The following is a 13,788-nucleotide window of genomic DNA, read 5'->3' as shown; positions in this document are numbered from 1 at the left end:
CATTTATTTATTATTCATTAAAAAAATAATAAATAGTGTATTTCTGTTCGCCTTAACTTGGGTGATTCAGAGAGCTGAATATATGAATTTATTTATAATATTACTATAATGTTTCTTGGCTTAATGATAATAAATACAAATGTATGTCATTAACAATTCTGGCTTATTTTTATTTAAAAAATTATTTCAAGAGAGAGCTAAATTATTTGTAGTTATTAGAAAATATCTTGGTTGTTCTTTTGCTATGTTCTATAATTGCTTAACATTAAATGCGTTTGTTTTAATAACGGTTTTCGTTTTCGTTTGTTTATCTAGCCTTCTTTCAAGTTTGACAAATTTTTTCTTATCTAGGTGAAACCTTACACCTTTGTGCACTCGTTTTTTTCTACCACCTTTTTTGTGGCAGTTACTGAATTAAGAGATTTGCGTCAAATCAAAACGATTTTAAGCCAACTAAATCTGCGTGGACCTTGTGGAAATCTGCGCCTTAAAATGGCACCCTTTTTTATGGCTTCTCCTGGCAGTTGTTTTTTTCTGCCTGTGCAGTATTCCTCGCCATGGCCTTTGTTGACTATCTGCTTTCTCCTATTTCACACTCGTGCTTTCTCCTTTTTTGCAGTGCCCGCCATTGAAAGCAGCAGCGTATCCTCCACACTCGTCATGGTCGCGGTCACGCCGAGCACTCCTCCGACTCCGAGCAGCTCGAGCGGCGGAAGTGCCGGATCCTACGGCCTCCCAGGCGGCACCACGGAGTCCCCGACCTCGGTTTCGGCTTCCCCGGAACAGCAACAGCCGCAGGGTAAGAGCCAAAAAAATAATCCCGCCATGCCACACCCGCTCCCAAAACTAAATGACTAACAATGGGCCACCGTTTCAAATTGTTTATAGGCCAATGCCTGCTGGACGGGATCTGGGTGGCCGAGTCCCATGCCCGTTGCGAGTACCAAACAAGCTGTCGGGCCATCCAGCGCACTGGCCACTGCTGCCCCGATTATAAATGCGGTAAGTGAACACTGTTCGCGGAAAAATAGCCTCTCGGATGCATTTATGCAAATCTCCCGCTTCTTCCCACCAAACCAGATTGCGAGAAGGATGGCAAAACTTATGCCAATGGTTATAAATTGGTTGATCCGGACACGCCGTGCACCGTGTGCTATTGCAAAGGTGAGTGCATACTGTTTGGCTTCAAAATTGGCTGCGAACTGAAAGAAATCAAAGCTAACTTTAAAATACATAGTTTATTGCAAAGGGACATTTTCTTCAATAAAATTGTATTTAAAAAAAAAGACACCAACCAGAAGTACTAAAATTTAAGTAATTTAAATATGTTTTGCTTCGATATTCATACATTTTCAGTAACTTCAAATAAGAAAATATTTAATTTTTTTAATTTTTCATTAAATTGTTTTCGGAATTGATTTAATAAATGCAAATTTAAATTAAATTTCACCGTAACTCACCATTGATTTAAGAACATATTTCTCTTAAATGAAATGTACTGTTAAATTGCTTTCTTACATACTTAAAATTACAAATTTTATAAACACTCTTGCTAAATGCATTGTAGCAAATAAATGAAATATTTTTGTAAATATAAAATATTATTATTCAAACAATTTGTTGAGTTTTTCGAAAAAATTGAACAAAAATAATTGTAATTGAGATTTTACAAGTACCAAGTAAAATATCGTTCCATATTTGTTATTTGGCATTAGCTCTACGTTTAAATTTTCAATAAAGCACTTTTAATTTGATTTCCGAATGCCAACATTATTTTGATGTGTAGTAAATGTTAGAATGAGTTTTTCACATATTTTTGCTGTATTTTGCGCTGTTGCCCAAACACTTTCGTTTAAACACACTCCATTTGTTGCAGGCGGCGAGATTGTTTGCAGCTCGGTGACCTGCTTCCGCCGTGACGACTGCCTGCCCAAATACGTGCCCGGTCGCTGTTGTCCGGAGTACGACAACTGTCCGAGTGAGTTTTTCATTTGTGTGCGGGCGGATCCACCGAGTGGTCACTAATCCCAGCCCTCCTCCAACCCCCAGTTCTTGACAACAACCCGCCGCTGGCCAGCGAACCCTTGGGCAGCTCCACCACCACCTCCACCCAGAAGCCGGTGGCCGTGGCTCAGCCGGCCGGATTCAACTGGAACATCACCATCAAGGAGATAACCAAGCCGACGGAGATCCGGATAACCGATGACAACAGGGCCAAGCCGTCGATTCCCACCCGCAAGCCGAGCAGTTTGATGCCCACCACCGAAGGAGCAGCCAGTTCGATGGAGATCAGCACAGCAACAGGAGCAACAGCAGTCACAACAGCGGCTACAACAGCAATGCCGGCCACCAGCAGCACTCCGTCAGCAGCAGCAGCAACATCGCCGGTGCCAGCAGCAACACCAACGGACACGGCAGCAACACCAACGCCCAGCCGAGACAGCAACCCCAAAGCACTTCCAGGCGGCAGCGAGAGCTTAAAGCTCATCGCCTCGGTGGGCTACATCGAGCGGCCCCTTTCCCCGAGCAGCAGCAGCAGCAGCGGCAGCAGCAGCAACGTGATGGAGCAACAGGTGAAGCCGCTGGTTACCTACAACTCGGAGGCATTGCAGCCGCTGGCCGGGAGCGATCCCAGCAAGGTGAACATCAAGCGGGAGTACACCACCGAGGGTTCGAGTATCAAGAGCTCTGAGGAACCTCTGCCTCTGTTCATCCAGAATGGCTTTAGGGACTCGTTGGTGGAGCCTTCCGACGGAGAACTCGAACCCGATACGGCGGGCAGTGACAACATCTACCACATTATATCGACGACAGAGGGACCAGGAGCAGGAGCCATCAAAAGGGTCACCACTGATGCCCCAGCCACTACGCCACCATCCACCATGACCAACAACACTACCAAATCGGAGAATGAAATCAGTACAGAGGGTGCGGTATCAGCGGGCAGTGAGATGCCGCCGCCCAGCTCCACCCAACACCACATGGACGTGGAGGACGACGTGCCCCAGGTGGAGTCCAATCCGGCCTACCCTTCGCTGCCCGAAGACGACTTCAGTCTGCGGGATGTGAACTTTCCGCTCGTGGAGCTGGAGGACATAGCCGAGTCGGAGAAGGACGAGCCGCGCAGCATTCCCAGTCCCTTTGAGGTGGACCACAGGCATGTGAAGCTCACGCCCGACACGAACCTGGACGGCAGTGGCAGTGGCAGTGGCGGCGGGGATCTGGATCTCTACCAGGAGAAGACCTCCACCACTGAGGAGGCCATGATGGCGGCCGAATCGTCCGTGCGGGAGAAGAGTTTGATGGTGCCGCTGCTGATGTACAGTGGCGAGGACACATCCGGAGAGACGCGCATCCAGAACGGCAGCGATCTGCAGCCGGAGAGGATCAGCCAGCCGGGCGAGGAGCTGGAGCTGGAGCTGGGCAGCGGGGAGGTCAGGGAACCGATTACGCCCAAATCCACCCGAGTATCCACCCTAGAGATCGACGAGCTGGGCTCGGGGGCGGGCCAAGTGGGCGGTGCAGATCCCAAGGCCGATGCCGAGAGCCTCAAGCTGGACGAGAGTCAGGAACAGGAGCAGCAGGTGGCCAAGACTGGTGGCCAGGACAAGTCGGCGGCGCGGGCCGAGAAGAGCTTCGTGGAGCGGCCCCAGCCACTGGGACGTCTGTATCTGCAGAGGATCTACTGAAAGGTCTCGGTTCACTTGGAAGATCAAACCCTTTATTGTATATACATACACCGTAAGGCCTAGTAGCTGGAGAAGCAACGAAAATCCAAGCATTCAAGTGAGCAAAGTGTTAGGTTTAAGTAGCCAGATAAAGGGGTTCAGGAGGAGCATATCTATATGTATATGTATATGTATATGTATATGTATCCTTTGAAGATTTATCATTTCCATAGACTGCATGCATAGACCCTCTGAATTTATAAACGAACGATTTACTAACCATTTACGATTAACCTTTAACCATTAACCTATTATGATTAGCAAAGCTGGGCTCCCCAAATGCAATAACGAAATGTTTCATCATCCGAAGGCAATCCACATTGCTTAGTTATATTTCTTATTTATACGTAGCGACCTAAGTGCACATATAAGAGACATTCAACAATCAACCATTGCCACGCCCACAATCGAAATTCATCGAATAAGTCGCAACCACATACGAGAAGGAGAAATTTTTAACTTGTTTTATCGCATCATGATTTTATTTAATTTGTAATTTATTTCATAACGAAATGTGAATGATTTGAAAAGGGCAAGAGGTAGTAAAGTGAATCGATCCCAAAACGCGATGGTTCAATTTGAAATGTAATGGCAAACTTATAGTCCTCTTTGATTTGAAAAGCTTTTAAGTTTAGACTGAATATGGCAAAGTTTTAATTTAAAGCAATTTACAGTTACTCCTACTTTAACCATTATTTATATAAAATTTAAAATAATTTTAACTTGACATTGAGTCGATGATTATCGAATTGAAGAGCTAGGATAAGGACCTCCTTCCCAAGAAGGACTTCCAGAGCTCGCCTGAATTTAAGAACTAACGAAAGTAGAAAAGTGTCAAAATAAAAACGCAGTCATTCTTTAGTTAGTTCATAAAATAAATAATTACCTATATGAACATAATTTATTTAGGCGATGATCGTGCACACTATCACTCACACACACACACACACACACAACCACACAGATTTTTTGAGATAAAGTAAACTATATTATGAACTTACTTTAACTAGCGTAAATTTAGATTGAAGCTCGTTTTAAAATGTATGAACTATCAAATAAAAATGAGGTAATTCTAAAACACGAGTACGTATTTTTAAGGGGTCTTGGGAAAATGATAATGAAACAGTGTGTTTAAAATTGGTTTAAAATACAGGTAAGTTATTGCAAAGGTAATACGATTTCAGGGTATATACATATTAATAGATTCTGAAATTTAAGCCCTTGGAATATATTTAAAAATATTAAATTGTCTCATTCGGCAAGCTTAAGTACTTTGGTAAAGCGGGTGGAGTCAGAACATTTGAAAATGTTTATTTAATTACACGAAAAAAAAATTGATATAGTTTTTTGGTTGAACGTGCAATAGTCTTGTTGGATTGTTAAAAAAGGAAACAAATTTATTGAAACTTTTTTTTTCGAAACTTTTAAATTAAGTAACACTAAATCCTCTAGAAAAAACCAAATATAAATATAAATATAAATCATATAATTAACCTTCTTTCATTTAAAAAATAGTGACTGAACAAGGAACAAAACATTCTTACCGAGTTTAACATTTTTCCTAGATGCTCTAGATTAATTATTTTATATTTCTTCATTAACAGTTAAGAGAATATTATTTAAACGTCATACTTATGTGCCATTGCATACTAATAATATCCATTTCTGTCAAAGAAAAAATCGCAACAATTTGCCTTTTTTATACCAACTAACCCTACTTCCCCCTTAAGGTGGGTAGATCGCAAAGCCCTTCGATCATCGGGCCTACCCAGATGTTATGCAATCAGCGGCTCCCTGCGGGCATGCCACGCCCCCTTTCGGACACCAATACCTCATTACACATGCAAGTGGATGTGGCGGCAATTACCAGAAATTAAATAAACAAACCGAAGCCCAGCCAAGCAATGGCTGAGGAAAACAATCACGACGAAGACAACTGTTGCATCACGACGGCAAAACACAACAAACACAAAAGTTGCCGGCGGGGCAACCTCTTGGTCTCGGGTTACCATCCACTCGACTTGGTCGAATTGAACCGTAATGCACAATCACAATCCCCATCCCCCGACTTATATAACAAGGTTGTGGTGGTATCCTACCACACCATACCATACCCATACCATCGGTATCTTTCATTGTTAATTCGTATGCGCAGCGGGATCAGCGAGGAGAAAGTGTCCGAAGAGTATTAGGAAAAAGCCACAAAAAGTCCAATAAATCACTCTTTTCGATCGAGAGTTTGCCGTGGAGGAATCATCCAACTGGTTTTCGGGGAGGATCACTTTCGCTTTTATTTATTTAATTTTTTTTTTTTTTGGCAAGAGACAGAAACGCTTCGATTAAATACGGGCAATGTTTTCATTTATTACTGAGAAACTTAACAATGAGGGCGAAATGCAATGACGAGGGGGCAGTAATCCAACGGATTAGTTGCGACCGATCTGGTCGACCTGGGACTGCAGATTGTTTATCACCTCGGAGGGCACCTGGTCGCCCAGGATCTCGAAGAGATTGATGCGCTGGTTGCCGGGTATCTGCTCGTAGGCGCCCAGCTCGATGCCCTCCTGGACGTTCTGGATCTGGGCATCCTTGGGTATGAGCAGCGTCTGCTGGGCCTGTCGGATGGCCTCGTTCGTGTAGGCGGCTCCCTCGCGGCTCTGGGGCAGGGATTGAGCGGATCCGGCCAGGAGGAGGGCGAGCATGGAGCACAGCGCGAACACTTTCATTTTGTGAGTATGTGGTTTGTTTGTTTGGTTTCTAGGCTGCAAAAGATTCCCGGATTGAGTACGCTCCCGTGACAGGCAAACAAACAAATCGAATCGAATTCGGATAGTGTCTTACCTGACGCGCGTCGTTTGTTGTAATAACTCGGCTTGGCAGGCGTAAAGCCCGTTTTATAAGCTGAGCTCTGAGCCGCTGGAAGCCCCGAAAATCTGGAAAGCTTCAGCTCTTTCATTTCGCTTCGTTTCTGGTTTTTTGTAAAGCCCCCCAGTAGCAGCAGCAAAAGTTTTGCACAAAAAAAAGTAGTACAACAAAAGTGTTATTACTTCCAGCTTAATATCCCATCGACCCATTAAGGTAAATACGTTTTTTATTGGATATATTTTCTTGGGCATTTGTCCAATTTTAATGCGAAGGTTAAGCGCCATCTCAGAAATGTCAAGTGGCATTTAACCTTCCAGTGCACGCTCCACCACGAAGTGGTCTTTCAGGTGCTATCTGGTTCATATTAATAGCCAGCATGAAAACATTAACAATTACCAGTCTTTGAGGAGTGAAGAGTCATTTACAAATTGCAGCCACGGCGGCTCGTTTTTTATTTTTCCGTTTTGCGTAAGACGGACCGAAACTGAAGAGAGAGAGAGAGAGAGAGAGAAGCCGAATTACAGCAAATCATCAGCGCCTGATTTGCTTGCAAAAAATATTTAATTATCAATATTGCGAATTTGGCTCGTATCTTTTTAAATGATTATTTTTGCTGTAATTAAAAAGTCAGTGGCGTCGGGCTGAGAGGATTTTATAGAGAATAGAAAATGTGTTCTTCTACACCCGTCCCTACCCAAAAGCCCCCTTTTGATTCGAATGGTTTGGAAAAAAAAGAAATTAAGCTTCGATAAGTCGATGTTCATAATCATAGTGGTATTATAAAACATTTAACATATACATGTGTAAAGAAAAATGTATTGGTCAATAAAGCCAATCAAACTTTTCATAAAGTTGTATACTCTGTTTAAATTAATTTTGCTTTTTTATTAAATTAGATCGGAATTGAGAGATTACGGTAATTTTCTTTTTTAATCAACAAAAACCTGATACTTTAATTAAAAGCAGATTGATAATTATCATATAATTTAACAGTTTCTTTATTGATAATAGAATAATAACAATATAAAATAATCGTCATATTTTTATAAAATTTAAAAATGTATTTTCAAAATAAATAAGAAAATGCTCACTTTATACAAAATTACTGTGAGTACTTAAACATTTAAAATTCAAATAACCGTTTTGCGATAATGAATCGATAGCACACTCGATTAACATGCACATCGCAAAGTCGGCGATAACACAGTCGACGGCATGCGCTTTGGCCATTTTTAGTGCTTTTTGTTGTATTTGTTGCTTCTACCATCGTTTCGTTTGAAAACACGCTTTTTCTCAATTTACCTGAATTCAACAGACTGCCGTAGGAAGAACAACGAGTTAAGTGGTCAATTGCTCCTCCAACCAACAGGAGTTCAGTGTCCAAAAGCTGCATACCCGCGGAATAACGCCAACCCACAGTCCAATCAAGTGCCGCAAGGAAAACGCACGTGGGCCAGGAGATGGATGCGGAAAACGGCGAGGGGCAGGTGCAGGTGCATCTGAAGACCAAGCAGGAGCAGTGGGTGTCCATCATAAAACGGCCTTGCATGGAATCGATTAACTCAAGATCCCACTTTCAGCTATGCCGTGCCGGATGTGCCGTATGCCATCGATGGAACCGTCACCACCGCGGAGCTGAACACATTCGTGAACGCCTTGCTGAAACAGAAGGATGGCTCCTCCTCCAGCGACACCGACTTTGATTTCCTGGTGTTCGACGAGTACCTGCGCGGCCGTCTGTGCGATCACCTGCGCGAGAAGGCCATCAGCTTCGAGGACGCCATCGAGATCGAGTATGTGGAGCGGTTCCCGGCGCCGGAGCCCCAGGATTGTCTGCTCCACGACGACTGGGTGTCGGCGGTGAAGGCCAGCGGCAAGTGGATTCTTAGCGGCTGCTATGACAACACCCTGAACCTGTGGACCAACAAGGGCAAGCACATCCTCACTATTCCCGGCCACACGGCGCCCATCAAGGCGGTGGACTGGATTTCGCTGGACGAGGAGACCGGTCGCTTTGTGTCCACCTCGCAGGATCAGACAGCCATGCTGTGGCAGTGGAGCGTGGCCTCCAACTCGGTGGAGTGCGTCTCCGTGTGCAAGGGCCACGAGCGAGGCGTCGATAGCGTCAGCGTGAGTCCGGATGGCCAGCGATTCGCCACAGGCGCGTGGGACACCATGCTGAAGGTGTGGTCAGCGGAGGTGGACGATGCCGTCGAGGGCACCTCCAAGCGGATGAAGGAGAGCGGTGTGCGGGTGGGTTACCATTCTCATCTGTGAAAATAATATATAATCACTTCTTTACCTTCCCCTACAGACGCCCAAAATGACGCTGCAGGGACATCGGGAGAGTATATCCGCTGTGCAATGGATGGATGCCAGCACTCTGCTCACTGGCAGCTGGGATCACACGCTTAAGGTGTGGGATCTGAGCCTCGAGGGCATCAAGACCGAAATATCCACCAACAAGTCCATCTTCGATGCCAGCTACTCAAGGCTCAACCGCCTGATACTGACGGCCTCGGCGGACAAAAATCTGAGGCTCTACGATGCCAGGACAAACCGTAGGATCACATCACCCAAAAATAAGCATTTGACATGGTCTTAACCGATTTAAATTTTCTCTTTCAGAGGGATCTGTGGTGCGAAACACCTATCTGGGACACAATGCCTGGGTGCAAAGCGTCATGTGGTCCAACACCGAGGAGTTCCTCTTCGTCTCCGGCGCTTATGACAACCAGAACAAGTTGTGGGATTGCAGAAGTCCCAAGGCCCCACTGTACGACCTCCTGGGCCACGGCGACAAGGTCCTGGACATCGATTGGTCGAATCCCAAGTACATCGTCTCCGGCGGCGCCGACAACACGGTGCGCGTATTCAAATCCCGTAAAGCGTTAACAGAAGATATGGAGACGAAGTAATCCTACATTTTGTAAACTTTTATAAATACAAGATAGGTTTAAAGTAAACATTTTAATGAAACTTTATGTGTTCAGATCTAGAAACAAATGGTAAGTAAACTTTGGTCAGCGCCTGTTAACTTAGCCGTTGAGCTGAAAAAAATATGTTTCTTTTTTGCCTACCTAATTTTTGTAGCAGTTTTACGATATAAACGTCCGATTTAAAAAAAAGTATTAGTTTTAATTATTTTTAAAACCATAGAGCTGCCAGACCGCAACAAAGGGCGCGCAGAGCTGCCAGAGCCCTGCTTATCGATATTTTTCTAGAGATGAGTTGGTCCGCCAGCAGCTAGAGACGGACCCGGACCGATAGCTGCCTACAAACGTACAAATTATCGAGTTTCTAACAAAGATAAAGACGGCTCTGCGTCTCCTCGTCTTTGCCAACCGTAATTTTAGCCAAATAATAAAGTCCGGAAAGGTGAAAAGTGCAGGACCTGATCCGCTCATACTGCCACCCACCGTGGACGCCATCAGAACAGCCTTGCACCCACAGCGAAGGCCGTGTGCTCACGAGTGCGAGCGAGAGGGCAGCAGGCGACGGCTACAGAGGCGAGCGGATCATTTTCGCAAGTGTTGTGATAGAAAAAAGTGAAAGAAACTGCGATAGTGAGGTGTGTATTGTGTGTTTTGAGGGGACCTCCGCTTTATCGCCATTCAAGTTCCGCGAAATTGTGCAATCTAAGTGCAGGCGCCGGAAGCAGCGGCATCATTACCACCATCATCATCCTCAGTCGGCGGCGGCATTTTGCAAATGTCTGCTGATTGATTTTTTGCCGCATGCAGCACATGCGGTTCCGAGTTGTTTGGCCAACTGCTGAGGAACTATCATTGGATCTTGTTCTGATATAGTGTCCGGTACTAGGGGGCCCTGAAATCCCTCGAAAATGCCCCTTTCCCTTTTTGCCAAAATGGCCGCTGCCGCTGCTCAATAGAAATGTGTGCGTTTGTGCGAAATTGCAAACCCCTGCCCTCGAAAACAGGCAAAAACTGGGTGGAAAACCAGGTCAAGGACCCGGGCGAAAGCCTGGCCCAGACCAGCTTTCAATGGCGGAATTCCACTGGCACCTATTTTCAAATTCTGCAAATTGTGCAGGACACAAGGCTTTTCGTAATGAACGAATGGACATTCAAAACAAACGGGGGTGTTCCAGAAATCTTTTATTTGAATATATTCTTAAAGTATGTTTTAAAATAAATATTTCTGAATTATTCCAAGCAAATTTACTTCAAAAAAGCAAAGAACTACAAGTATTCTACGAATTTTAGAAACGTTTTTTTCTGACATCCCTCAATCATCCCTCATCAATATTGTTATTCACAAGACGTTTAAAAATGTATAGTTGTACTTAAAAACACATAGAACTACAAAATCTGGGACATCTATAAATTTAAAAATCGTTTTAAGCCAACGGATCGTAAAATATCTAATAGTTCTGACTTTCTTCATTGTTATTGCATGTAGTGATAGGATGGTATTATATATATATTACGATTACCTTGAGTTCTGCCTTTTGGAGACGTATACAAAATTCGAATGAATGATTGTCCATTTTGCCATTTATAGTCGGTTGCAATTCAATGACGTACCTTACAAAATAGTCTAACCTTTCAATCTGGTCCTTACAGCTCAAACCACCCCGGCCAGACATGTCTTCAACCCCAGCAGCGGGCAGTGCCACCGAGGTGGCCACATCCAGTGCCACCTCGAATGTTCCCAGCGCGCCCAGCACGACGGTCACCAATGTGAGCAATCCCAGCCAGCCCGCGTCCGCCGGAACGCCACAGGCACGTGGCGGCAGGGGCAGCAACGCCAACGGTGGAGCCTCCGGCAGCAATGCCGCCGGCGGCGATGAGCCGCGCAAGGACACCAAGCCAACGCCCAGGATATCCAAGGCCCTGGGCACCTCGGCCAAGCGCATCCAGAAGGAGCTGGCGGAGATCACACTGGACCCACCGCCCAACTGCAGTGCCGGGCCCAAGGGCGACAACCTGTACGAGTGGGTATCCACCATATTGGGACCACCCGGGTCCGTCTACGAGGGCGGCGTCTTCTTCCTCGACATACACTTCTCGCCGGAATACCCCTTCAAGCCGCCCAAAGTCACGTTCCGCACGCGCATCTATCACTGCAACATCAACAGCCAGGGCGTCATCTGCCTGGACATACTCAAGGACAACTGGTCGCCGGCGCTGACCATATCAAAGGTCTTGCTGTCAATTTGCTCCCTGCTCACAGACTGTAATCCAGGTGAGGACTGCCAAGCAGAGGCCTGCGGAAGTAGAATTAAGATTGGTTATTTGTTGGTCGGCTTCTCAGCTTTACTTTCTTAATCTTTATCCAATATTAGAATTCATCTAAATAACTAGGCTCATAATTGATAGAAAGACCCTAGATACTGAGATCAGGTTCCAGATTTAAGATTTTATTTTAAAAAATCTTAAATTAAAACAAGGCTTTAGGAATTCGGTTGGAATTTGTTTCGTATAAATTTTTGAAGCACTCTATTTGGTTTCCACACTAAATACTAGTCCGCAAAATACATTTAAAGTTTCATTTTTAAATTTCACATGTTCATTGTACCAATCTACAAACCGAAATAAATCGTAAGCGTAAATCTAAAACTTAAATAAATACTGTAAGCCAAATTTTCGAATAGAACTTCGCTAAATACCAAATTCACTTCGATTTCACTTCTGAGGTTTATAAAAAATAGCAGTACATAAAAATACAATACAAAATTGAATTCAGTTTAATAATTTGTTTAACTTTAATCTCTTTTCAGCCGATCCGCTGGTGGGAAGCATTGCCACGCAATATTTGCAGAATCGCGAGGAACATGATCGAATTGCGCGTCTTTGGACAAAACGGTAGTACCCTCTGAATTATGTGCTGCGATCTTTACTAATCGTTATCCTTTATTTTACGTTCAGGTACGCAACATGATGCGTAAATTCTGGCATCGTACATGTACCACAAACCGAAAACTGCAACAACAGAAACGAAAATTCGCATCTTGCAAAGGAGAAAGTCTATTTTATAAATATATATTAAAATACGATAACTAATAAATTAACAGTAATACCTACCATAACATGTACACGTAGCATGAACAGCAAACGCCAACAGCCAGTCGATCCAATTCTATAGCCTATATTTATGTCGAGTTAATACAACAGTTGTAAAAAATTTGGAGATTTCTTGAGTTGTATTTTTCGGAAACAAGTTTTGTTTTTAGATCGCTTAGCAACCGAAAACATTGGGAGAAACACATTCGATTTAAAATTGCATCATAAATTGCACATTGACATATTGAACTATGAACTATTCAACTGCATAAATAAATATAAATACAATTAGTTTACATTATATGTGTACAGTGTTAAGTGAAAATGGAGCTAAACGAGTAACGAGAAAAGCCTATTTTAATGCGTAATATATATAATACATAAATGCAACCAATGTCAGGGCAGTAAACTTCGTAAACGATGATTTTCATTCAAAAACTGGCCACATCAGGAAAAATTCTCATCAACAAAAGACTTAATGTGCAGTGGTAAACGAAAAACGAAAAAAATCGATGTACACAAAACTTAAGACAACCTATTCCAAATTCCAAATCGAAATTAAATAAATTTGTGTTATTTATATATAAAATCGGATTCGGTTTAAATTTTTAATGTGATATTTTTAAGCGTTTTAAATTTGTTTTTTGGCCAAATACTTTCAGTAGCAATTGAATTATATTGATTTTAGACTTGAAAATGGAAAATTGAAAAGCACCATTACAGCGAAATTTGTTATTTTAAACAAAGGCAATGAAGAGAATAAAGCTAATATATAAAGGAAAAACAAAGCAAAGATATAAAGAAAAAACCAACTTCCTACTATTTTGTAGTTTTAATGACTAAACAGTCAGTGTCACATCAATGAAAAAACTGAGGAAAACAAGATTTCATAAATGATAATTGTAAGTTTTTTTCGTAACCAAAACAAAAACTGAAATCGAGGATGGAAACGAACTTAAATAAAAAAATATTGCAAAATTATCTGTGCGGCTCTTTAATTAGCTCACCGATTCGGGTTCCTCACGATCCTTGCCAAAAATGAATGTCAAGTAGTTACTTTAAGTTTTAATTTTATTTGATACATCTTTGTTTATATAAAATATGTTTCTCATTACACTATAATCATAAATATATGGAACAACTCAAAGAACCTTGGCAAGTCCCCACCA

The 13,788-nt window shown here is 43.1% G+C and overlaps 4 protein-coding genes across 4 annotated transcripts in view; 3 read left to right on the top strand and 1 right to left on the bottom strand.

Annotated features, from left to right (window-relative positions):
• Positions 1-4,808, top strand: part of LOC108135335 (mucin-5AC) — a 33,408-nt gene extending 28,600 nt beyond the window's left edge. The window contains exons 3-7 of the mRNA XM_017256026.2: positions 620-799; positions 889-1,002; positions 1,081-1,164; positions 1,877-1,978; positions 2,050-4,808. Of these exons, the coding sequence (XP_017111515.1) occupies positions 620-799; positions 889-1,002; positions 1,081-1,164; positions 1,877-1,978; positions 2,050-3,689 (2,120 nt within the window). The 3' untranslated portion in view covers positions 3,690-4,808. The remainder of the gene's footprint in view (positions 1-619; positions 800-888; positions 1,003-1,080; positions 1,165-1,876; positions 1,979-2,049) is intronic.
• Positions 4,809-6,067: 1,259 nt separating this feature from the next.
• On the bottom strand, positions 6,068-6,656 carry LOC108135320. The gene is made up of 2 exons (XM_017256006.1): positions 6,570-6,656; positions 6,068-6,490 (listed from the first exon to the last, which is right to left on the bottom strand). Exon 2 carries the CDS (start codon positions 6,452-6,454, stop codon positions 6,155-6,157), a length of 300 nt encoding a protein of 99 aa, XP_017111495.1. The 5' UTR covers positions 6,455-6,490; positions 6,570-6,656; the 3' UTR covers positions 6,068-6,154.
• A 1,167-nt stretch (positions 6,657-7,823) lies between these two features.
• LOC108135355 (ribosome biogenesis protein WDR12 homolog) lies at positions 7,824-9,559 on the top strand. The gene is made up of 4 exons (XM_017256047.2): positions 7,824-8,112; positions 8,174-8,846; positions 8,908-9,154; positions 9,222-9,559. Exons 1-4 carry the CDS (start codon positions 8,054-8,056, stop codon positions 9,509-9,511), a joined length of 1,269 nt encoding a protein of 422 aa, XP_017111536.1. The 5' UTR covers positions 7,824-8,053; the 3' UTR covers positions 9,512-9,559.
• Positions 9,560-9,870: 311 nt separating this feature from the next.
• On the top strand, positions 9,871-13,766 carry LOC108135330 (ubiquitin-conjugating enzyme E2-24 kDa). Its single transcript, XM_017256018.2, has 4 exons — positions 9,871-10,164; positions 11,180-11,801; positions 12,337-12,421; positions 12,485-13,766. Exons 2-4 carry the CDS (start codon positions 11,201-11,203, stop codon positions 12,495-12,497), a joined length of 699 nt encoding a protein of 232 aa, XP_017111507.1. The 5' UTR covers positions 9,871-10,164; positions 11,180-11,200; the 3' UTR covers positions 12,498-13,766.
• Positions 13,767-13,788: the final 22 nt, after the last annotated feature.

The sequence above is a fragment of the Drosophila elegans genome, unplaced genomic scaffold (genome assembly GCF_018152505.1).
Source record: "Drosophila elegans isolate 14027-0461.03 unplaced genomic scaffold, ASM1815250v1 contig_814, whole genome shotgun sequence".
NCBI classification, from domain to species: domain Eukaryota; kingdom Metazoa; phylum Arthropoda; class Insecta; order Diptera; family Drosophilidae; genus Drosophila; species Drosophila elegans.
The sequence above is the reverse complement of the archived record's forward strand: the minus strand, read 5'-3'. Positions and strand labels throughout refer to the sequence as shown.

Excerpts from the sequence above, each read along its gene's own strand:
- LOC108135320 (XM_017256006.1), bottom strand. The coding sequence starts at position 6,454 with ATGAAAGTGTTCGCGCTGTGCTCCATGCTCGCCCTCCTCCTGGCCGGA.
- LOC108135355 (XM_017256047.2), top strand. The coding sequence starts at position 8,054 with ATGGATGCGGAAAACGGCGAGGGGCAGGTGCAGGTGCATCTGAAGACC. Across the intron at positions 8,113-8,173 it reads CTGAAGACCAAGCAGGAGCA|CTATGCCGTGCCGGATGTGC; the intron begins GTGGGTGTCCAT and ends TCCCACTTTCAG. Across the intron at positions 9,155-9,221 it reads CTACGATGCCAGGACAAACC|AGGGATCTGTGGTGCGAAAC; the intron begins GTAGGATCACAT and ends TTTCTCTTTCAG.
- LOC108135330 (XM_017256018.2), top strand. The coding sequence starts at position 11,201 with ATGTCTTCAACCCCAGCAGCGGGCAGTGCCACCGAGGTGGCCACATCC. Across the intron at positions 11,802-12,336 it reads GCTCACAGACTGTAATCCAG|CCGATCCGCTGGTGGGAAGC; the intron begins GTGAGGACTGCC and ends ATCTCTTTTCAG.